Genomic DNA, 25,489 nt, shown 5'->3' with positions numbered 1-25,489 from the left:
GGGTTTTAAATTTCAAAGAAATCTATTTTGACAACTACTTTCAGTTTTTGGTTTTTTTTTTTTTTTTAAATGAAAACTAAAAACTAAAAACTAGTTTCTTGAGCTTTCAAAATTTGTATTTTCAGTTTTTATTTTAAGTGAAAACCATCAAGGAACACCATGACACAAGCCATCAAGGAACAAAACCAATAAAATTTCAACTGAAAACGTCATATGTGGAAAAGAACAATTAATTACATGAAACGAGTGTGATATCTCGTCCCCAAAATTAGTATTTTATTTTATTTTTGACGTATTACGGAGATTTAATTGAAGTTAGTTCGTTAATTCTTCGATTTTGAGAAAAACGAAGTGAGGGGTACTTTAGTCATTATTCATTTTTCGACCTTTTAGGTTAACTCTTGAGTTTTTTAAGTAGAGCTTGATTCCACGAGCGCATGGGCGTAAACGGATCTTAATTCCGAATTAGAACAGAAAAGTTACGAGCCTCAGAAGTTGTGAGGTCTTTTAGACATGTGGACCCAAAAGCCCAGAAAACCCACCTAATTGACCTTCGCGACCCACGACTTTCTGATGCTGATTCTGGCCAACTCCGATGGCATTTTTTAACGCCACCACCATCATCATGAAGCTCTCACACTTCCCTCTACAAAACCCAACCAAGAACCACCTTGATAAACCATCATATGTGGTGGAGTGAAGCCACGAAATCCGACGAGTCAAAATCATGTCCGCCCATCCTTTTCATTTTTCCGGTGAATCAGCAAAGCTGTGGCCGATGCCACAACTTAAAACTTGTAGCCCATCATCCTAGGAGTAAATCCAGACTAAACTTGACCCCGTTGGACCACCGTAGGCGACGAATCGACTCCGGGAAGCTTTAGGCACCCGTCGGCTTTATTGGAAATATTGATCCTCTTCCATCCACTTTCGAGCCATTTTCCCACCAAACCATGGCGAGTTAGCTGCTGAAAAAGGTACCATTCTCTTTTTCTCATCGAAAAGTATGATTTTCGTTTTTGAATCACTTGCTTTAGTTGAGTATTGAAGAAGTTATGAACGTTTAAAGTTTGCCTAGTTTTCGAAGAGTTTTCCAGTTTTCCCTCAGACCAGTCAATTTTGAGGCTATTTTCTGACCATCTTCGGCAACCATTGGGCTTCCAAATAGGTATAATCTTATTCTACACTTTCCTATCTTCATTTTGATATATTATGGGTTGAATTTGGTTAAGAAACAATTGAGTTACGAAGCTTTGAAAATTGCCCAAACTTCCGGCCAAGAGCTTTGGGACACTTAAGGGAGTTTTTAACGGAATGACCAAAATGATGGATGGTGGACAATCTCAGGGACCACTTCTATTCATTTGAAATCTCAGGGACCAAAGTGAGGAGTTAAGCAAATTTCAGGGACCATTTTGGCTAAAAAGCCTTAGGTAAATCCGATAAACCATCAATCTCTGAAATCTTCACTCTTCATCCATACAAGTGCTTATGGAGACATTATATGATTTTCTTCTATATATTACTAAAGCTATAAAATTGTGATTCTCAAACACTCGTAAATATAATGCATGTTATGCAGTTTAACTGGGGAATGTACAAATACTAAAAGTGATATATTAGAACCACTAAAGTACATGCAGGTATATTGTAATCCGATTAACCATCATTCTCCAAAATCTTCACTCTCCATGCATACAAGTGCTGCTTATGGAGACATTGTATGATATACAAGTCTACAACTCTTGATTTTGTTTTATATAAGGTTTTTATCATAAACGGTCCCTGAGATTGACCAAACTCATCATTTTGGTCCCTCATATTCAAAATCAATCAATGTCGTCCCTGATATTCACTACCTCACATAAATTTAGTCATTCCGTTAAGATTCCATCAACTATTATGTTAGTTTGTATGTGGGACCCACAAATCCAATCAAATGGTGACACGTGGATTACACAAAATAAGGGGTTTTATCACAAATGGTCTCTGACATTGATCTAACTCCTCATTTTGCTCCCTAAGTTTCAAAAATCGATAAATTTGGTCTCTGACTTTCACTAATGCGTATCAATTTATTCCCTCCATTAATGTGGTCGCACTAATCCAATTATATAGCTCAACGTGGATTAACTATAAGAAACTTTTTTTTTTTTTTAAGAGTGAACCAAAAGAAGAGTATTCCGCACTTATTTTTCTTGCATCCCACAAACCCCAATTGGAAAAAAAATTCAATCTAAATTTGATAAAATCAAATTCAATTCAAATTTGACAGGTTTTAGGATTATAACCAACTAGAGAAAATGAAGAGTAAGTTCATGAGGCCAAGTACTTTAGTGGTGTCATGGTGCCTTCCTTTTCCTTTTGAGCATGCCCTGATGAAGACGATGATGATTTTTTTCTTTCTTTTAGTTTTGGTTTTTAGTTTCTTATTTTACTTTTAGTTTTAAATCTTAAAAAAAAAATAGTTTCTTATAGTTAATCCATGTGGTGCCATATGATTGGATTAGTGGGAAAAAAAATATTGATGAAACTTTAACGAAATGATTAAATTGATGTGTGGTATTGAGAGTCAGGGACTAAATTTATTGATTTTTGAAACTCAGGGACTAAAATGAGGAGTTGAATCAATGTCAGGGACCATTTGCGATAATAACCCTTGTTTTGTGTAATCCATGTGTCACCATTTCATTGGATTTGTGGATCCCACATATAAACTAACATAATAGTTGACGGAATCTTAACGGAAGGACCAAATTGATGTGCGGTAGTGAGGGACCAAAATGATGAATTTGATCAATATCAGAGATCATTTGTGAAAAAGACCCTTCTATATATCACTGAAGCTATAAAAATTTCAGAAATGCCACAACATCATTAAAAAAAATGTATGAATCTCTAAACACAAGAAACTGTTGATGATACATCCTTCATCATAGTAGATAAATCTGATTAACCATGTATGAAATCTTATTCTTCGTGCATACCAGTGCTTATGGAGACATTATATAATATATAAGTCTAAAACACATGATTTTCTTCTATATATTACTTAAGCTGTAAAAATTTCAATAATGCAACAACATGATTAAAAAAAATGCATGAATCACTAAATTTTAATTTTATATTATAAATTTTAAAAACAATTATTTTCATAATTTTTTTATTATTTTTCAAAAACCTTGCACGACGAATATCAATATTTTGTCTCTTAAACCGTATTTACTTATTTTATATTTTATATTGTTAAATTAAATTTTTATTTTTATTTATTTATTTTTTTTTTTCGCGACGAATCACATTTAATCGTCTAAAGACACGACTCTGCTGTATTTATTTATTTATTTTAAAGAGACGGCTCTGATGTATAAATTAAATTTACACATGGCAGTTTCGGGGCCCCAAAGTATTGAAAAGCAAATGAACAAAAAAGAGGGAGAAAGCGAGTTCTTTTGCTGGTATGCCAAACACTGCGCTTTTGTCCCACATCGACAGTTTCCAGAATGATGAAGCTGTTCATATACTTAGACAACGGAGGATGGATCACGACCTTACTTGAACAGGATCTGTTCTATAGGATCGTACCTCTGTATCCTTGATTTCTAAGGAGACAGGAACCTCAACCTGGCGGATGAATCATGACCGTACAATCAGAGCGTGATTAATAGCTAGTGGTTCCTCGCTTCCATTAAGCGGCAGATGATCGTTCTCAGCCAGTTTCACTGTCTGGGGTGGTCGCACGGTTGTCTGACAGGTTAACCCTTCTTTTTTCATATACGTTTTTGTTCACTTTCACTGCAAAGCTGCTTCTAGCAGGAGCTGCCAACACCAGAAAGTGTTTTTCTGCAAAACCCCAGTTGGTGAATCTGTAAGATTGCTGTTTACTTTGCTCATTTTCTTGAAGTTGGATTCGAGATGAAAGTTACCCTTTGTACAATGCTTCACAATGTTCATTTACAGAAATTGGATTTAATTGCTTTGCTAATGGGCGTAAAGATGGGGTTATGCTAAGTGGAGGCGGAAGCCAAAGAATTGTGATATTCCTAGATTTAATGTGTTCTTGAAAAACTTCGTGGAAAGCGAGTTGTTTTTGTTGGAGACTCGTTAAGTGGGAGTCTTTGATATGTTTACCATGACAGGGGTGGAGGATAAGAAGAGTGTTTATGAAGGGAATGGGAATAAAATCACTAAGCAAATTAGATTCTTATCGGTACGGTTTAGTTCATTTGACCTCAGAATTGATTTCTATCGGTCAGTTTTCCTAGTGCAGCCTGCTACAGTTCCAATCCGATCACGAAAGAGGGTTAAGTCAACGCTCAGAGTTGACAAGTTGGATGTCACTAGCCAAGAATGGATTGATTCTGATATTTTGATATTCAATTCAGGGCACTGGTGGACACCAAGTAAACTTTGTGACATGTGAGTTACATTAGTCTCTGAGCATTGTCCAATTTTCAGTTATTCTTGTAAAATGCTTTCTGACATCGAAAACCCATCTACAAATTTGCTTCATGATTCTATATTTATCGGATGTAGTTTTTCTTGTTTTTCATTACATTCAGTTCCTTGATCTGCGTTGTCTAATTTTCAATTATTCTTGTAAAATGCTTTCTGATGTCGAAAACATCTACAAATTTGCTTCATGATTCTATATTTATCGAATGCATTTTTTTTCTTTTTTTTTGTTACATTCAGTTCCTTGATCCTCTTGTCATCGCATAGTGTTCTCTAGCTTATAGAGTTACTCCATGGTTATATATTTATATGATACATTTAACTTTAATCCCCACCTACTCCAACATTTAGTTTCAGAATTGTCACCATAAACTGCTTTATGCCATGCATTCATACTCCATGCTTCGTAGTATAGATGTTCACTAATGCATACAGTGGATTCCAACTTATTTAATATTTATGGTATGCATGCTGCTTATTGTGAATAAATGGTTTAAAGGCTTCTGCATGTTAACACCTCTTCAGAAGGTCTAATTTCCCAATGAGAGAGAAAATCCCTTAGTACTGATGTGGCCAAGGTCTTGGTTGATGTTTGTTGATGCAAACGCCATGGCAGTTGTGATTATTGTATTGTGGAGGAAATATGCTTGTACGGGACTAGTAAATTTCAACTTCAGATATTGTAACACATGTAGTTTGGATATTTATGCTTATGTTTTAGCTTAAAAAACTTTCACCAGTTGGGGAAAGGGGCCTGGAATTGTAATCAAACACATATCAGATCATAAATAATGACAGGTAGAAAGCAGAATTGCCGGTTATATTAACATCTGACTTTAGATCTTCTTAGTTAAAGTACTTACCAGTTGCTACCACCAAAATATTGTTGCCTTAGTGCACAGTTTAGACCAAAAGAAAATATACAATTCACAAAAGAATTGTGCAGCCTGTAGTAGTGTTTTGCAGATGGATTCTCTTTTTCTCACTCCACTTCGCCTTCTCACGTTCTTGTGATTGTTTGTGTGAGTGGATATGTACTTGCACCTGCAACTTTTTTTTCAACATATCATCGGCTTCACAATCAGCTTTCGTGGAGTTTTCAGTGATTAAACTTGAGATGAAATTGAGAAAGTGACTTCCAGAAAAGGATTTTGAGATCACTTCTAGAATTTTTTTTATTTTCAAACAGAGACCCAAAAATATGCAAGTTTTAACAGTTTTTTAGACAGGGGCTGCTATTTTCAAGTGGGTAAATCACTGAGGCTCGGAATGCCAATTACCGCTGGCTTCAGGACAGCTTTAAACACTTGGGCATCTTTGGTTGAGACCATGGTCAACACAAATAGGACAAGTGTATTCTTCAGGACTTTTGAGTCATCGCATTGGAGGTGCGTTATTTATTTAGTTTGTTATGATACTTTCTGACTGTAGCTTTTAAGGATGCTGGAGTTCAATTGCATGTAGCTCTAAATAATTTAGTTAACGGTCAATCGTGGAAATGCACGTTCGATTGGCTAATCTGAAGTAATCCATAAAGTTGTACTATTTTCTTCTTTGTAGAAGCTAAATCTTTTAAATTGTGATCTATGTTTAATTGTTCATTCTTGTTCCTGAGTTGAGATACAAATAAGCTGATGTAATTGACTGCTGGTAATTCTTGTATATGTACCAGTGGCTGAAACCGCAATTCTTGCAAAGTGACTCAACATCCTTGGTCAAGCTCATGGGGAAAGGACCAAAACACAATTTCAGACATCATTATAAAGATTGTGAGGAAAATGAAGGTTCTATTGACTATCCTACACGTTACACCTATGGTATCATTCCGAAGCAATGGGCATGTGGGTATTTGGAGCAATAATCCATCAGTGCCTGATTGTAGCCATTGGTGCCTACCTGGCGTACCTGATATGTGGAACGAAATTCTCTTGAACCTGCTGCCCATGAATCAGGTTTCCCTTACATGAAGTATAGAGTCGCTAATATGCTTCCTTCTTTTGCAGCTTGCATCAACAAGTACCTCCTACTTTCACTCTTTTATGGAGCATCATATCAAAAAAATGAGAGGTCCTGGCATCCTGCCCCGTAAGTTGAACTTTACCTCTCAGAAAATTCTTCCACCTTGTTTGTCGTTTTGTGTACTATCGTTTCCCCTGGGGTAGTTAGTACAGGTTATAACAAGTTATTGGAAAGTGCATTTGTGAAAGCATTTTTTTTTCCAAAGCGAAATACAAGTTTCTACAATTGGCCAAAATCAATTAAAGTTTGGGATGAACTGATGAAGGCAAGTTGCAGAGACTTGTAAAATTGGTCTTCCAGACGCGTTTTAAGTTGGGGAAATTCTACGTGTGCCAGAAGTGGATTTGCAGTTGTGGCAACTCCAAGGAAGGATGCCTTGCTTAATCACTTGTTTTGCTTACATCTTTGAACACAACTTGTACGTTTCATTTGATTGTTGTATACTTTTATAATTGTGCAGAAGGGCCACATGGTACTCCCTATAGATATACGGGAAATAGTTGACTCACTTTTATGGTGTTATCCAAGCCTCCTAGATTATATGCATTCACGAGGGAGCACTGGAATGAAAAAATTGTATATGATGATAATACCATGTGACATATTGAAGTAGTTTTACGAGTTAGCCGTATTACAACTTGATGTCCGAATGAGGAGATATTTTCTTTTGCAAACAATGCATAGTTTCAGTGGCATCTTTGGTCTAATAAATGATTGCTACATGTTCAAAAAGTATATCAACCATTCAATAGATATTTGTCACGTGTCGTCTCTAGTTACAAATATTCATCACCAGGTCCATTCAATCGTGTGAATGGATGTCCTTGTGATCTTTCCTTCCCATCTTTTATCTTGAAAAAAAAAATATTGAAGACCAAGAACCACACGGAGAGCAGCTAGAAATCTGTCTGTATGCTTGAAGTAGTTTGAAATCGAGCCGGACTGCAACCAAATAGTTTGGTTCTATTTCGGAGCAAGCTTTAAAATTGCATTGAATCGAACTATCAAAAACTGAATTTTTTTTGTTTTAATTTTGATTTTGGTTTCACTCTAAAATCTCACCAAATCAAATCGTGCCGACCTTTATGAGCGAAAGCTCTAGAGTACACAATTTCAAGAGCAGAGGAAACCGTGTAAGACTGGTTTCACCAAGCAACGACTACCTAGCGCCACTTGGCAGTGGAAAGATAACCGCTCTTGTTTTATTTGTATTTTTGCTTAATTTTAATATTTTGCACATGGTGATGAAATATCTCTTTATTCACGAAAGTGGAATTATTGATTGAAATGTTGGAACTTTTAATGTTCTTAGACCCCATGTTCGTTTACGTGCTAAACATTAGTACTTGGAGTTGAATTTTAATTTGTCAACTGAAGATCGTAACACTTGAATGAGTGAAGCAAAAATGATAAATATTAGGGTTAATCTATGGTAAACAATGTACTGGTACACTTTAATCAAACTACGTTTTTGTAATGTAATCATGTCTACGCCTATCAATGTTGTATCTTGACAGTATAATATGACATAATGTTCATGTATAACATTACACTTAACAATATAATAATGATAACATCCACACATACGTAAAATCCGACCTTGTTATTGCAGTAGTAACGATGTCAATATGTATTATTAAATACTATAACCTTACTATTATTTATAATTTTATACTCTAAATTTTGATGATTATAGTATAACCTTACATTTCTTGTAATTCTATACGTTCAATGTTAACATCATGTTATAATACCATTAAATGTGAAGGTAGGAAACCTAAAAGTGAAAAACGATAATAGGTAAACATATAGTCGTCCAATAATAATCATTTACGTCTATACCATATCGTTGAAGGTACTAAGCCGTGTCCACCGCCATTCCTTCCAGATCGATCACTTAATCCAGTCTTTGAGATCTGGTATGAAAAGGATTAGAATCTTTTGATTTGGTTGAATTCTACACTTTCGAAAGATGTCATTCCCTTTACTATTGGTGTCTCTTTTGCTCGAGATCTTTGGATCAAGCTTGAATAGCGTTTTGGTGGAGTTTCAGATGCTCACATCCATCAACTCCGGTCTCGTCTTCAAGCCATTAAAAAATGTGCTCAATCTATGGCGGATTATCTTCAACAACTCAAAGAAATCTCTGACTCTCTTTCTTCTGCCAAAGTCCCTATCTCTAATCGAGATCTAATTGCGGTTACTTTCGTTGGATTACCTGATGGATTCAAATCCTTCATTGATTCTGTCATGTTAGGTCTCTTTTCCACGTCTCTGGATGAGTTACATGGTCTTTTTCTCACCAAAGAGCTTTCAATGTCTCGTCGCAATAAGTTCTCTTCTTCCAATACTGAGTCTTTTTAGGCGTTTTCTGCTCAGTCTCAACCGCCTCTTCTTCCCACTCCACCACCTCAAGCTTATGTTGCACAACCTCAACAATCTTTTCGATTCAACTCTCATTGTGGAATGACCACCAATCGGGGCAATCACTATCATAATCCTGGTCGGTATAATCATAATCGTGGACATCGAGGGAATTATCGAGGTCAATCCTCCAATCGTGGTCATCAACAAGGGGTTCGTAACTCTTCATTCTACAGTACTCATGTTCCTTGTCAAATTTGTGGCTCCACCGGTCATGAAGCTATTGACCGCTTCAATCGCATGAATCCTGACATCTCTGGGAAGATTCCTCCTGCTAAACTTGGAGCAATGTTTACATGCTACACCTCCAAGCTTTCTCCAGCTTGGCTATTGGATTCTGGCGCCATATCTCACATCCCTAATGACATTGCCAATGATGCGAGATTTACTTGACACTCAAATTAAACCCTCGTTTGACAATTGTAGTAGAATGGATAAGTGAGGGATCGTTCTAGACCGGGGATTAGGAGGGCTTGCTAAAACCTTCTAAATTGACTTAAAAACATAAAAACTAAATTAAAATACTCTTAACAAGACTACTAGGACTCAGAATGGCTTTGAAAAACTCAAATTGTCTAAAACAATCAAATTGACTCAAATAGAAGCTAGAACTTGATTTAGACGAATTTGCAAGTGTTTATGACTCCAAAAGCTTAAAGAGACAAAAATAAAACAAATACGAATGATTAAGACTTAACAAAATAGGGGGGAAATTGTGGTTGGACGATATTAAATTAAATGGACAGAATATAATTAAAGGCAAAATGTAAATATGAATGTGATAAAAATATGGATGATGGAATAGCCAAGGGGTTCTTCTCCACACATGTTACACTTGCAAAACAAAATTGATTCTCAGTTGGTCTTTCGATAAGTTGTGAAACTCAATGCTCCAAGTTAATTAGATCCACTTAGATTAACTTTCAGATTTCCCTAAATTCGTTGGATTGAATGGAATACGCATTACAACCAAATTATTCTTAATCAAAGTCCCTAACTATGGAATACGCATGATAGAGACATTCAACAAAGATCATTAAGTTCAACGGAAATCATAAACATCGACGAGGCATTCGTTACTATGGAATACGCATGAAACTTATGCCAAGAATTCATTTAACGCGATTGTTTATAAGCAACCTCCACTACTTGTGAATATAAGTTCATAGCGATTAGGTGAAATTCACTTATATTCTAGCGTCATATTTATGCATGAAAATTAAGCTTGCAATCTCAATGAACATACATAAATAAGTTATCAATCAAACAGTTAAACGAATTGAATCCACAACTTATGAAATTCCAACCAAACGTAATCAATTCAAATTGCAAATATAAACATAGTTTCGAATCACCCCCTAGCTAAAGGGGGTTTAGTTCCTCATAACTTTGAAATTAAAGAAACACCTAAACATTCCAACAACTCAAACGTGAATTGTATGAACGTTTAGGCACTCTTTTCTTCCCTTCTCATACGTACAAAACAAAGAGAATTAAATTTAAACTTTGAAATCAAAGAAACACCTAAACATTCCAACAACTCAAACTTGAATTGTATGAACGTTTAAGCACTCTTTTCTTCCTCGTTGTTGTAGCACAAGGTCTAAGGTGAGCTTTGGGGATTATGTGAAGTGTTTTGGAGGGATGGGAAGTGGTTGGATAGTGGCTGCAATGAAGGAGAAAAACTGCACAGAAAATGGAAGGGGAATTGCGGCAATGGATGTGTATTTGTGTTGTGTGAAGTGTTGTGAATGGAAATATGAGATATGAATTGAATGAATGAATGCAAGGGTATTTATAGGAGTAGTGGAGGGAACATATGGTTGTTTGTTTAAGATGCAAGTGGCTAATTAATGATGGAAAAGTATGTGATTTAAAGGATGCAAAGTGAATGAATCATGAATCATTGTGGATGAAAGGTGGAAGTGCATGTGTTGATGACTAGGTTAGTGGGTGGAAATCTGAAAATGGCATATAGGAATGGGAGCTCACGGTTTGAATGTGTAAAGTGTGTGTGAATGCATGTGAAGATGCAATAAATAATGCATGTAGGGTTAGGAAATAATGAAGAAATGCATGTGAGATGTTTGGAAAGGAAATGGGAACCCATGGCAATGAAGTTGTTTTGTGTTGTGAATTATGATGAATGCATGTGAGTTAAAGAGGGAGAATGTGGTGAAATGATGAAGTAGGAAGGTGGAAATGCATGTGAGATGTTTGGAAAGGAATAAAGAATGAATGGTGGAAATGTGAGTGAATGATGTGCATGTGTGAGAATGCATGTGGAATTAAGAGGAGTATGGAAGTGAAATAAATGAATGATATGTTAAGTGATAAGTGAATGATATGTGGTGAGTGATAAGTGAATGGTTTGATAAGTGATAAATGAATTAGTTTAAAGGGCTAGGGTTTAAGTACATAGAATGGGCCTAAAATAGGTTGGTTTGTATGGCATAATGTGTTTGATTGGGCTAGAGCCATTGTTTTGTGTCTTCAAGTGCATACAAGGCCTTCAAATTCGTCCATCCTCTTGGCTCCATGGATAAGCTATCCAATCCATGCCCAAAAATGCTCCAAATGGCCTCAAAATGCACTTTCTTGCTCCCTAGGCCCTTAGAACCTGAAAACACACAAAAGAAGCATAAAGGACTAAAATAACGAGAGAAACATAACGTAAATGCACGAGAACAAGCCATTTAAGTCGCATGAATATGCTCCTATCAAATACCCCCACACTTAGCTTTTGCTAGTCCTCGAGCAAAACAGAATAAAAACAAATAAACAAAACGACACTAAACACGTAAAACACAACCTAAACCTTCCAACAACCGTCTTAGGGATTTCCAATGCACATGACAAGTTAAAAATCATCATTCTCACAGATTTTAGTCATCTTCACATTTAAGTACATTCTTAATCATAGTCACCATATACTAGTTCACAATTAAGCATTTAAAACCATGTTTTGAATGTAGTAACATGCCTTAGAGAATTTGCTCAATTCCTTTCAAGATATGCACTCAATTTTTACTCAGATTTTCTAACTACACACCCTAATCTAGTCATATGTGAGAAGATTGATGTAAACATGAAAACGACACTCACATATATGTATCACAAAGAACGCAAATTCTGGAGTTAATAATCAATTTTAGATATGATCTCATGAATGGAATGCTACTACTTAGACGCGAGAACCAGTGACACCATAAGCTCATACCAAGTTCAAACTCCACAAATTGAAATACACAACACTCAAGATAGAAGTCAAGGGTTGTAACGGGGCTTGGGGTATGTGGATAAAGAAGGGATATGGAAAACAAAGGTTCTTAAAGAAATAGTGAGCAAAGCATTTTAATCAACTTAGAATTCACTTTTGAATGAAAACTCAACTTTTGAACAAAAAGGGAGAATTTAGACAATTTACGCCCAGAATTGGTGTTTTGGAACCTTTCTTCAATCACTTATTCTTTTCTCTTTTTTTTTTTTTTTTTTTTTTTTTTTTTCTTTTGAATCTCAAAACAAAAACACTTAAACATTCTCTCCCCCACACTTATTTTCTTTCATAATGTAACTCAAAAGGAATTCAATTAAGTCATGCTCACTATCTTTTAAGAACAAGGGTAAGGACGGTCATATTCTAGGTTAGGTGAAGATAAAGTGGGTAAACAAAGAACATGGGTTAACATGGCTCAACGGGGGTAAAACTTACAACATATACGAAATATGGGAAGCGAGGCTATTTGGCTATGGTGGCAACTACACAACTTCATCTTGATATATGTTATGCAAATCAATAACATGCTTTGAATGAAATGGGCATGAGTTCTAGCATTTGGAACTATATGATGAAACGCCTTCTAAGTAGTAACCAAGCAAAGAATAATGAGATCATGCAACGATTTTAGAAAACAAGAAATCACAGATTATACTCTCCAAAGAACGTTATAGGCTCAAGTCTCTCAGGGTTGTAGCATTTGTTTGAGTTCCTTCCTTCAGGCATGTTACAAAAACTAAATTTTCTTTTATGATTGCATGTGAAGTTATACATTATAACCATAACCAAGCATATACCAAGAGTAAATCAAACTTTTCTCTATGTTAATAACTCTTTTTAACAGTCATGCAATTACAAACCAAATCCTTATCATTGTGTTGGAAGGTATCCTAAGACACAAACACACACACAAAAACAACTTTAAAATAACTCTTTTTGGGTTTTTCAAAACAATTTTTCAAATTTTTATGGGATTTTCGAATTTTTAAGACAAAACACACTAAAACAGTTTTAAAACAGTGAGAAACAACATGTGAAGTGATAGGTGATAAAATCCAACGAATTTGCATCAAATATACTTAGTTACCCCCCCCACACTTAAATCAAACATTGTCCTCAATGTTTTAAGCATAGATTCACACAAAGCATAAGTAAATACACAAAAAGCACTTAAACATACTAAACATGGCATAATGTAATTAACAAAGAGAAGAGTTTAGAGACGCAAATCTGGTTATAGAGTGTAAATTCCATCTTCTCTTTGTTGATTGCATTGAGGCTTGATCTTGATGATTCCACAGGCTTACTCTTGAACTGGTTTCTGCCCATCGTTGATTTTCCTTTGTGCTACTTCTTGAACTGGGCAGCAGGATGGTTCTTTTGGTCTCCCCCGAAGGTCTGAGCTTATCCCTTTTATCTGTTTCTTTGTTCAATCTTTCCAATTCGTATTGAAAAGGGTTGGAGGATAACTCAGCCTATGTTTGTCTCCACATGCTTCAATGTATCATTTGCACTTGCCTTACTCGCTCCCCTTTGCAGAAGTGGTCCCTTCTCCGGAAGTGTATCAACCGTTGAAGATGACTACTCGAGAGCAACGCTAGGTAAGCAATCAGGAATAGATTCCAGACAGTTGGCTCCAGAACGGAAGACTGACTCCAAGTGCCGGCTGATTACTTGTTTTACTTTGCCATGCGAGTAAGAACAAGGACAAAGAAAAAGACAGGGAAAGAGCATGATATGAGATACTTTTGCTTTTGACCTTGATGATATGAGATACCTTTGCTTTTGAAGAAGCGGTGAATGAATCAGCACATGTATTTGTTGTGCTGTTTCCTCCTGGGTCATATGTACTCCAGGCATCTGGTATCATCTTTGGGGAAGAAGAAAGAATTGAGTCTTTCGAAAGGCTTTGCTGGGAGTACGCCCTCAGAGGTGAGGGAGAGTTGGGCATTTTTCTTCAGGTTTGCCCTGCCATAAAAGACGAAGGTCGACATATATAGAGATAATATCAAGTGGTGGTACTTGTTACCTTTGTCGACAAACGTTTTGATCCCGCAAATCTGGCTTTTTGAAATAGTGGCGCCTCTTCGATCTCTGAACACGCCTCTTCGATTTCTGAGCAGGCGCCCCTTCGATTTCTGAACGACGCCCCTTCGCTTTCTGAACGACACGTGGTAGTGCAGATGCGGCTCTTTTTGACAGAGCTGCACGCGTCTTCCGAAAAGCAGAGAAAGCGTCGCCAAACTTTGCGCTTGTCGGCTAAAGATGTGTAGTTGTGATGATGGCCTCCACGTGTTGTCTGAAAAGAAGAAATCTTTTGACAAAGTTGAACGCGCCTTCTGAAAAGCCGAGAAAGCGTCGCCTTGGCTTTTTTATTGAGCTATCGATCACCACAACAAGCACACTCTGCAGATTTCCCATTCTTGAAAATCGACTCCGGCCCTTTGAAATTTAACTCCATCCCTTTTCTTTGAACACTTTTGAAAAAATGGCAAACTCATCGAACCTTAGCTTGGAATTGAGCCTTAGCAGTGATACGGGCGCGCCGCGTCAAGGTAACGTATGGCGCCCTTCTTTCTTTTCTTCTAACGGTCCTCTTTCAGGTGAAGACTCTGTGATGCAGGACGCCACAACAGCTACAATAGTAGCTAGGAACCTCCTCACTCCAAAAGATAGTAGGCTGCTGTCAGGACGGTCCGATGAGTTGGCCGTTCAAGAGTCCCTCGCACTTAGTGTTCAGTGTGCGAGTTCTGTGTCCAACATGGGCCAACGCCTGCTTGCCCGCTCCCGTCAGGTGGAATCATTGATGGCAGAGGTGGAAAGTCTCAAGCAGGAGATCCAGCAGCTGAAGTATGAGAATAGAAGTTTGCACGTGCTTGCAAACAACTATTCGACGGGCATGAAGAGGAAGCTTGATGAGCTGCAAGAGTCTGAAGGTCGGATTCACAGTGACCGTCAAAGGTTCTCGTCTTTCCTCCAGAGGCACCTTTTTCCTGGCTCATCCAGCGCTTGGCCAAGTATTGAGGCCTGGAATGCTCTATCTTCGATGCCTCCCGCTCCGATGCCTTCTGTTCCTACGCCTTCCGCTCCGATGCCTTCTGTTCCTACGCCTTCCGTTCCTACGCCTTCCGCTTCAAGAGTAAAGCCACGTAGTGGGGCCTCAAGCAAACAACCTTTATGAAGCATCATCTTTCTTTGTTTAGCACTGCCTATCAATAAATCAAACATTTTCTCAATGTTACAATCATAGACTCACACAATTAATAAACAAACAAACAATAACAACTAAACAACCTAACAAGGCAGAAACGAAATAGCAACAAAGAAAAGAATTTTTTTTTTTTTTTTTTTTTTTTTTTTTTTTTTTTAATTTTTATCAAATTTTCGGAGTTTTATACCAAGACACTATAAAACACACTAAAACACTCTAAAAACGCTTAAAACAGCAAGAAACCACATTCTAAGTGAAAGGTGAATAAATCCCACGAAATTCATGCAAATACAAATTGTTTACCCCCCCACACTTAAATCAAACTTTGTCCTCAATGTTTTAAGCAGAAAGTCACAACAGAGCAAGCAAATAAACAAATACGAGAAAGAAAGCAAAGTAAAGGCAGTAAAGAAAAAGAAAGGAATAAAAATAAGTCTCTTAAAGGGGTTTCCAAGTTCTTCTCTATTCGGATGCATGGGTTGCCTCCCACGAAGCGCTTTCTTTTACGTCTTGCAGCCGGACGGTACCTCCGTTTAAGCTTGACTAGGTTCCACGGCATGGAGGGGTACCTCCTCCACGACATGCTCCTCAAACATCTCGTAATAGGGCTTCAATCGATGCCCATTCACTTTGAATTCTTGCTGCGTCCTTGAACTTTTGATTTGCACTGCACCATGAGGGAAAACATTAGTAACAACAAACGGGCCAATCCATTTAGAACGCAACTTACCAGGAAACAAACGTAGGCGAGAGTTGAAAAGTAACACTTTCTGCCCAACTGTGAAGGTCTTGGTTCGAATCATTTTATCATGGAATGCTTTGGTCTTGGCTTTGTACATTCGGGCATTCTCATAGGCTTCATTCCGAATCTCCTCAAGTTCATTCAATTGGAGCTTCCTATGAACTCCCGCTGCATCTATGTCCATGTTGAAAGTCTTCACGGCCCAATGTGCCTTGTGCTCTAACTCTACGGGCAAATGACATGGCTTACCATAGACGAGCCGAAAAGGTGACATCCCAATGGGTGTTTTGTATGCCGTACGATATGCCCACAGTGCATCATCTAAACGTAAGCTCCAATCCCTCCTTGTTGGTCCAACGGTCTTCTCCAAAATTTGTTTGATTTCTCGGTTAGACACCTCGGCTTGGCCATTTGTTTGAGGATGGTAAGGTGTGGAGACCTTATGGTTGACATGGTACTTTCTTAGCAACGCCTCAATGGTCCGATTGCAAAAGTGAGACCCTCCATCACTTATGATTACTCTCGGCATTCCAAACCTAGCAAAAATGTTAGTTTTCACGAAATCTGCAACCACCTTAGAATCGTTAGTACGGGTGGCTTTTGCTTCCACCCATTTAGAAACATAATCAACGGCAAGCAAGATATAAGTGAAACCATAAGATGGAGGGAAAGGGCCCATGAAATCAATGCCCCAAACATCAAAAATTTCAACATTAAAGACAGGGGTTTGCGGCATTTGGTCCTTGGTACCTATGTTACCCATTCGTTGGCAACGATCACAAGACATACAAAAGGTTCTAGCATCCCTAAATATAGTCGGCCAATAAAAACCACACTCTAAAACCTTGAGGGCAGTGCGTTGTGTGCCAAAATGACCACCACATGCATATGTGTGACAAAAGCTTAGAATTGAGTGAAATTCAGAATCATGCACACATCTACGTATAATTTGATCTGAGCAATACTTCCACAAATAAGGGTCATCCCAAACATAGAAACGTGCATCATTTTTAAGCTTATCCGTTGGATTCTTCTTCTTCAAGAATTTGATATTGAAATCCGGGATAAGAAAGGAAGCGAGAATGTAGTGGCTGACCATTTAAGCCGAATGATCCATGAGGAGCATGAACATGCCGTACCTATCCCTGAAACTTTTCCCGATGAGCAGCTGCTTTCCATTGAGGTAAGTGAACCATGGTATGCAGATTTAGTGACTTAAAAACATAAAAACTAAATTAAAATACTCTTAACAAGACTACTAGGACTCAGAATGGCTTTGAAAAACTCAAATTGTCTAAAACAATCAAATTGACTCAAATAGAAGCTAGAACTTGATTTAGACGAATTTGCAAGTGTTTATGACTCCAAAAGCTTAAAGAGACAAAAATAAAACAAATACGAATGATTAAGACTTAACAAAATAGGGGGGGAAATTGTGGTTGGACGATATTAAATTAAATGGACAGAATATAATTAAAGGCAAAATGTAAATATGAATGTGATAAAAATATGGATGATGGAATAGCCAAGGGGTTTTTCTCCACACATGTTACACTTGCAAAACAAAATTGATTCTCAGTTGGTCTTTCGATAAGTTGTGAAACTCAATGCTCCAAGTTAATTAGATCCACTTAGATTAACTTTCAGATTTCCCTAAATTCGTTGGATTGAATGGAATACGCATTACAACCAAATTATTCTTAATCAAAGTCCCTAACTATGGAATACGCATGATAGAGACATTCAACAAAGATCATTAAGTTCAACGGAAATCATAAACATCGACGAGGCATTCGTTACTATGGAATACGCATGAAACTTATGCCAAGAATTCATTTAACGCGATTGTTTATAAGCAACCTCCACTACTTGTGAATATAAGTTCATAGCGATTAGGTGAAATTCACTTATATTCTAGCGTCATATTTATGCATGAAAATTAAGCTTGCAATCTCAATGAACATACATAAATAAGTTATCAATCAAACAGTTAAACGAATTGAATCCACAACTTATGAAATTCCAACCAAACGTAATCAATTCAAATTGCAAATATAAACATAGTTTCGAATCACCCCCTAGCTAAAGGGGGTTTAGTTCCTCATAACTTTGAAATTAAAGAAACACCTAAACATTCCAACAACTCAAACGTGAATTGTATGAACGTTTAGGCACTCTTTTCTTCCCTTCTCATACGTACAAAACAAAGAGAATTAAATTTAAACTTTGAAATCAAAGAAACACCTAAACATTCCAACAACTCAAACTTGAATTGTATGAACGTTTAAGCACTCTTTTCTTCCTCGTTGTTGTAGCACAAGGTCTAAGGTGAGCTTTGGGGATTATGTGAAGTGTTTTGGAGGGATGGGAAGTGGTTGGATAGTGGCTGCAATGAAGGAGAAAAACTGCACAGAAAATGGAAGGGGAATTGCGGCAATGGATGTGTATTTGTGTTGTGTGAAGTGTTGTGAATGGAAATATGAGATATGAATTGAATGAATGAATGCAAGGGTATTTATAGGAGTAGTGGAGGGAACATATGGTTGTTTGTTTAAGATGCAAGTGGCTAATTAATGATGGAAAAGTATGTGATTTAAAGGATGCAAAGTGAATGAATCATGAATCATTGTGGATGAAAGGTGGAAGTGCATGTGTTGATGACTAGGTTAGTGGGTGGAAATCTGAAAATGGCATATAGGAATGGGAGCTCACGGTTTGAATGTGTAAAGTGTGTGTGAATGCATGTGAAGATGCAATAAATAATGCATGTAGGGTTAGGAAATAATGAAGAAATGCATGTGAGATGTTTGGAAAGGAAATGGGAACCCATGGCAATGAAGTTGTTTTGTGTTGTGAATTATGATGAATGCATGTGAGTTAAAGAGGGAGAATGTGGTGAAATGATGAAGTAGGAAGGTGGAAATGCATGTGAGATGTTTGGAAAGGAATAAAGAATGAATGGTGGAAATGTGAGTGAATGATGTGCATGTGTGAGAATGCATGTGGAATTAAGAGGAGTATGGAAGTGAAATAAATGAATGATATGTTAAGTGATAAGTGAATGATATGTGGTGAGTGATAAGTGAATGGTTTGATAAGTGATAAATGAATTAGTTTAAAGGGCTAGGGTTTAAGTACATAGAATGGGCCTAAAATAGGTTGGTTTGTATGGCATAATGTGTTTGATTGGGCTAGAGCCATTGTTTTGTGTCTTCAAGTGCATACAAGGCCTTCAAATTCGTCCATCCTCTTGGCTCCATGGATAAGCTATCCAATCCATGCCCAAAAATGCTCCAAATGGCCTCAAAATGCACTTTCTTGCTCCCTAGGCCCTTAGAACCTGAAAACACACAAAAGAAGCATAAAGGACTAAAATAACGAGAGAAACATAACGTAAATGCACGAGAACAAGCCATTTAAGTCGCATGAATATGCTCCTATCAGCCAACATCTCTTCACCAACACCGTACACTAGCGAGGACAAATTTTATGTCGGTGATGGTAAAGGTCTATTTATACATCATATTGGCTCTTCTTCTTTGCATTCTTCTAATGATAAATTTAAGTTGAGTAATGTGCTTCACGTTCCTCAAATGAAACACAATCTGTTATCTGCATACCAATGTCTCAAAGATAAATATTGTGCCTTAACACTTGACTCTGATGGATCTGTTGTAAAGGATCGTACTACGGGGATGACGCTTTTGCAGGGTCCAGTTAAAGATGGTTTTTATCCTCTGCAAAATTGTTCTTCCATTGGTCAATCTTTTGGATCCTCCTATGCTCTTGTCAGTGCTCAAGGTTCAGTCACACTCTGGCATAGCCAGCTAGGACACCCTTCCTCATCTATATTTCGTAAAATAATCTCTAGTAATAAGTTTGCTATTAAAGGTACAACCTATGTTGACTTCTTTTGCTCTAAATGTGCTATTGCTAAAAACCATAAACTGCCATTTGGTTCATCAACTACATCCACCTCTAAGTCTCTTGAGCTCTTACATTGTGATCTGTGGGGACCAGCTCATGTCACTTCAGTGAGTGGTTTTCGATATTATTTTCTCATAGTTGATGAATTTAGCAAATACAGTTGGTGTTTTCCTTTAAAGACTAAATCAGATGTGTATTCTACTTTTGTAACCTTCAAAGCTTATGTTGAGAATATTGTTGGCAATAAAATCAAGATCCTTCATACAGATTCTGGAGGTGAATTTACCAATTTATAGTTTAAATCTTTTCTCCATACTTATGGTATTGTACAACAACTTAGTTGTCCACACACACCAGAACAAAATGGTTGTGTGGAGAGGAAACATAGGCATCTTATTGAGACAACTCAGACCTTATTAGTTGAATCTAGTGTTCCTCATTCCTATTGGGTTGAAGCTTTTACCACTGCCATTTATCTTATCAATAGGCTGCCTCTATCAGGAAATACTCAATCACCTTGGGAGTTATTGTTTAATAAGTATCCAGATTATTCTAAACTTAAGGTTTTTTGTTGCAGTTGTTATCCATGGTTAAGACCCTACATCTCATATAAGCTTGATGGAAAAAGTAAGAGATGTGTCTTATTGGGCTATAGTTTACAACACAAAGGTTATAGGTGTTTGGATTTGGACACTAATCGGGTTTATATCTCCAGGCATGTTACATTTGAAGAGGGTACTTTTCCATTTAAAGTTGTTCCACCTATTCCACCATCTGTTGATCACTCTCTTTCTCCATCTCCATCTATTGATCTTCAATTTTCAATGCCTACATCTATATCCACTACACATGTGCCTCTATCACTATCCTTCACACCTTCTTCACAACCTACCATCTCTCATCAATTTGAGCATTCCTCTCATACTGTGCCTACACACCAACCTATGCATCATTCTGTTTCCAATGTTCATCCCATGGTTACTAGATCCAAAAATGGAATTTATAAACCCAAAGTCTTCACTGCTACCAAACATACACTTCCTTCTTCCAATGATTACATTCCCAATACTTATCTTCAAGCCTCTAAGTCTGAACATTGGAGATTGGCAATGCAAAATGAATTCAGTGCCCTTTTATCTACTGGCACCTAGACACTTGTTCCATCCTCATTCTCTCAAAATGTAGTTGGTTGCAAGTGGGCCTTTCGAATTAAAAAGAATCCTGATGGATTTATTGAAAGATATAAAGCAAGGCTTATTGCTAAGGGGTTTCACCAAAAGGAAAGTCTTGACTACAAAGAAACCTTTAGTCCAGTTACAAAGCTAGTTACTATCAGGCTTTTGTTATCCTTTGCTGTCCAATTCAACTGGTTTCTCAATCAACAGGACATAAGTAATGCATTTCTACATGGTAACTTAAAGGAGGATGTTTTCATGGTTCAACCTCCTGGTTTTCAAGATTCCAGCAACCCTCATCATGTGTGTAAGCTCAAAAAATCTCTTTATGGACTTAAACAAGCTCCAAAAGCTTGGTTTGACAAGTTATTTCAAGCTCTCAAATCTTTGGGATTTAGTCAATCATCATCTGATGCTTCTTTATTTGTTCTTCATGCTCCAACTCTGGTTATAGTACTTGTCTACGTTGATGATATTCTGGTCAGTGGCCCTAATGCTAACATCTCCAGTTAATTTATAGCAAAGTTAAGCACTCTATTTCCTGTCAAAGATCTGGGCCCATTGCACTACTTTATGGGTCTAGAAGTTCATAGAACCAAAGATGCTATGCTTCTTTATCAAAGCAAGTATTTGCTTGATCTGTTACTGTTTGGGCCCAAAATAATATTGTTGGGCCGAGTGTAGGTTTGTGCTCGGCCCAAAGCCGTGTCAAAAATACTATGGGCTGCCTGATGATTTCGGGCCATTTAGCAGGGATGGTCGAGTCCTATCGCAAGAAGAAGTAGTTCAGATAAGCAAAGAAGGTCGAGGAAGTCCTGGTGCAATTAGGATTCTCGACCAGCAATGAATAAAGCCCTGAAGGGGGGTGAGTTCAAAGTCCTAATGGGAGTAGGGTTGTTCGAAGCAAAGTTGGAACGAAACAAGGATTCCCAATCTAGATAGGAGTTTAATTCGATCTCAAGGAGTTGGTGTTATAAATACAAGAAATCATGCAACAATTGGGACCTTCAATTCAACACACAATTACCCTGCGCAAAACCTCTCAAACATCTTGAGATTTTTTTTATTTTCTTTTTTCCGCCGACACATCTTCAGCTTGGATAAACAGCACTGTGAAGGCAACCGGCGAACACCTTCAGTTTGGATAAACAGTATTGTTGCCGTAGAATCAGCCGACCGAGGAGCACCTTCAGTTTGGATAAACAGCACTGCGTTGAGGCCGGCTGGTTACCTATCCAAGTCTCGACCGAGAAGGGTTTTCGAATCCTTGTTGGCGGAGGTCATCTTATTAGCCTTCTAGGTGAAGTAAGGTGTTACGAGCTACGACATTCGGCGTATTGGACGCCGAGTGATTTTATGATTGGATACTCGCAAGTGAGTTTCAGAGTTCAGCATTCTGACGACCGAACCACATTCACCATCAAGACATACATCACCTTTGAATACTTGTGTCCGTACAATCTGGTGTCGATTCGACGTGCTTATACTCTTACGAATATAATCACGGTGACCGAATCGGGCACTGACGATTTGTGAACTTCGCAGAACTAGTAGCCTTGTCTTTAAGCTCTAGAACCCAAAGACCGAGAGTGTTCCTTCCTCGATCGCAGTCGCAAGATAGAGAAGTCAGCAAAGCATCCAACTCAACATCAACAAATTTTACTCCTCGACTGACGAGTTGGCACGCCCCGCATTCAACCGAATGACGTAATTAGCTTATTAGTTACTCGGCCTGCGCGCCGCGTAGGTTTTGTAATTTTTAGAGTCAACAGTAACAAAAAACAAACATGACTGGTGCAAAACCCTGTTGCACTCCTCTTAGTTCTACCAAGTTAGATCATAGTGGGGAATTACTTGTCAATCCCACTGAATACATATCATTTGTAGGTGCTCTCCAATACTTAACTTGGACAAGACTTGATATTTCCTTTGCTATGAATCAAATCTGTCAGTTTATGCATGCACCTACTGTTCTCCATATGCAAGCAGCTAAACGTATATTGAGATATCTCAAAGGGACTACAACTCATGGTTTCTTGTTTAAGAAAGGTTCATTGCATCTGTCAGCCTACTCTGATGCAGATTGGGCTGGTTGTTCTTACGACAGAAGGTCCACCAGTGGTTCATGTGTTTTTCTGGGCACCAACTTAGTTAGCTGGAGTGCCAAGAAGCAATCAACAATAGGTCGTTCATCTGCTGAGGCTGAGTACAGATCCTTAGCTCAAACTGCTGCAGAGGTAACTTGGATTTGCAAGGTGCTCAAAGACTTTGGTTTTCCTCTATCTCACAAACCCACTCTCTGGTGTGATAATCTCTCAGCTATATCTCTTGCATCCAATCCTATATTTCATGTGCGAACTAAGCATGTAGAGATCGATTATCATTATATTCGTGAGTTAGTACTTGCCAATCTGGTTGCAGTTAAGTATGTGTGCAGTCAGGATCAAATTGCCGATATTCATACCAAAGCCTTATCTAAATACAGGTTCCAGTTTCTGCAGTCCAAGCTTTCTCTTGGAATTCTTGATTCTTCCAAGTTTAGCTTAAGGTGTAAAGATGAAGATGTTATATCATAACTTGAGTTGGTTATTAGTTTGTTACTCATGTAATTAGTTTAGTATATGTGACTAGTTTAGATAGCTTAATGTGAATGATCAAAAGGCTATATATATGTAATTGTATTATTCACTTTTCAATTAATGAAAAATTACAGTTTTCTTAATTCTTAAGAAAACCATTTTCCCTTTCTTTTCTCTCTCTCTTACAAGAACACAGAGTTTCTACATCTTCACCATTATTACGCAATGTTAAAAAATAAACTTTGACACATGTAGAATTTCCCTAAATTTTGATGCGATTGAAAAATGAGAAGAAGAAAAAAAAAAACAGACGTAATATATAATTATATATACACTCATCAGACACAAAATCCCAATTCTTAGAATGGGAAGTGTTTTCCAATGCAAACAAACCCCTTTCCTTCCCAGCTCCAAATCTTAGAATGAGAGTTAAGATACTTAATTAAAAATTACTTTTAATTTAGTATAAACTTGCTATAGATGGGCATTCAGATTCACCACCTTCTCCACAACAATTCAATTTTCGTCTACCACATTACAGACTTAATTTACAATATAAGATGGCCAATCCAAATACAACTCCACCACCAACTTCAGCAGCAAAGCCGCCAAGTTACTCAACCCCACCACCACCGTCCCCGGGGGCAAAGCCTCCAAGTCACTCAACCCCACCGCCAACTCCATCAGCAAAACCACCAAGTCAATCAACCCCACCACCACCTCTGGCTGCGAAGCCACCACGTCCGTCAATCCCACCGCCACCTCCGTCAACAAAGCCGCCACGTCCATCAATCCCACCACCACCACCACCTCCGGCTGCGAAGCCACCACCTCCGTCAATCCCACCGCCACCTCCGTCAGCAAAGCCGCCACGTCCATCAATCCCACCACCACCACCCCCGGGGGCAAAACCTCCAAGCCCCTCAACCCCACCGCCACCACCATATCAACCATTTAGGCCACCGCCCCCACCTCATGTACACCCTCCGCCACCGCAGCTGCCACCACCGTCCCCATCACCGGACAATAATCCCACCGTCATAGTCATTGTGTTCATCTCATTCGGTTCTGTTTTCTTCCTTGCATTCCTTGCAGTTTCCCTGCTTTGTTTCATCAAGAGGAGAAAGAAGAAGACAATCCAAGAAACCAACTTCATTCACATTGACAAACACCGGAAGATGAAGGAAGCAATTGTAGAAGGTCCCAACGGACCGCAAGCCGTGGTGTTGTCGGTCGAGGATGATGTCCACGTGGACGAGGAGATAAGGAAGAATGAGACAATTGCTCACGAGAGGTTGCATGGAGAAGTAAAGAGTTCAGATGTCCAGTCGGATACTGAAATCATTAACGTCGGCGAACATCGGAACGTGAAGGAAGACATAGAAGGTCCGCATGGATCGAAAGCTGTGGTGTTAACAGTCAAAGACGATGTTCATATCGATGAAATAATAAGGAAGAACGAGAAGGTTGGTAAAGGTTTGCATGGCAATGCAGAGGCAGTGAAAATTGATTAGCCTTCAACGAGTTCAAATATTGGTCAGCAGTAATAATCTTGTATGAACATTTGATGAAGTCGTGATTTAACTAATATAACTAATAAAAAATCATCAATAAAAACTGATATATGTATCTAAATGTGACTGTTCTTTTATAAGATGGATCGGTAAGATTATTTACATA

General features: G+C 38.0%; 2 protein-coding genes, 1 non-coding gene and 1 pseudogene across 4 annotated transcripts; all 4 read left to right on the top strand.

Annotated features, from left to right (window-relative positions):
• Window positions 1-3,384: 3,384 nt before the first annotated feature.
• Window positions 3,385-7,111, top strand: LOC137729885 (protein trichome berefringence-like 7; annotated as a pseudogene). The gene is made up of 4 exons (XR_015952178.1): window positions 3,385-3,458; window positions 3,905-4,419; window positions 5,685-5,843; window positions 6,128-7,111. The product of XR_015952178.1 is annotated as a protein trichome berefringence-like 7 (transcript).
• Window positions 3,546-3,757, top strand: LOC148693320 (small nucleolar RNA U3). The gene has a single exon (XR_015952812.1). It is a non-coding gene; the product is annotated as a small nucleolar RNA U3 (small nucleolar RNA).
• Window positions 7,112-8,586: 1,475 nt separating the features above from the next.
• LOC148693319 (uncharacterized) lies at window positions 8,587-9,291 on the top strand. The gene is made up of 2 exons (XM_088677565.1): window positions 8,587-8,721; window positions 8,839-9,291. The coding sequence occupies exons 1-2, from the start codon at window positions 8,587-8,589 to the stop codon at window positions 9,289-9,291; spliced, it is 588 nt and encodes a 195-aa protein (XP_088533691.1).
• Window positions 9,292-24,301: 15,010 nt separating this feature from the next.
• LOC137727542 (uncharacterized) lies at window positions 24,302-25,489 on the top strand. The gene has a single exon (XM_068466390.2). It carries the CDS (start codon window positions 24,370-24,372, stop codon window positions 25,321-25,323), a length of 954 nt encoding a protein of 317 aa, XP_068322491.2. The 5' UTR covers window positions 24,302-24,369; the 3' UTR covers window positions 25,324-25,489.

This window comes from Pyrus communis, chromosome 10, assembly GCF_041283825.1.
Source record: "Pyrus communis isolate YQ-2024b chromosome 10, ASM4128382v1, whole genome shotgun sequence".
Lineage (NCBI taxonomy): Eukaryota > Viridiplantae > Streptophyta > Magnoliopsida > Rosales > Rosaceae > Pyrus > Pyrus communis.
This window is presented reverse-complemented; position numbering and strand designations above follow the sequence as displayed.

What these genes read in the sequence shown, in the direction of transcription:
- LOC148693319 (XM_088677565.1), top strand. Translation starts at nt 8,587, where the DNA reads ATGGCGGATTATCTTCAACAACTCAAAGAAATCTCTGACTCTCTTTCT. An exon ending in TCAAATCCTTCATTGATTCT is followed by an intron (nt 8,722 to 8,838) that starts GTCATGTTAGGT and finishes GAGTCTTTTTAG; the next exon opens with GCGTTTTCTGCTCAGTCTCA.
- LOC137727542 (XM_068466390.2), top strand. Translation starts at nt 24,370, where the DNA reads ATGGCCAATCCAAATACAACTCCACCACCAACTTCAGCAGCAAAGCCG.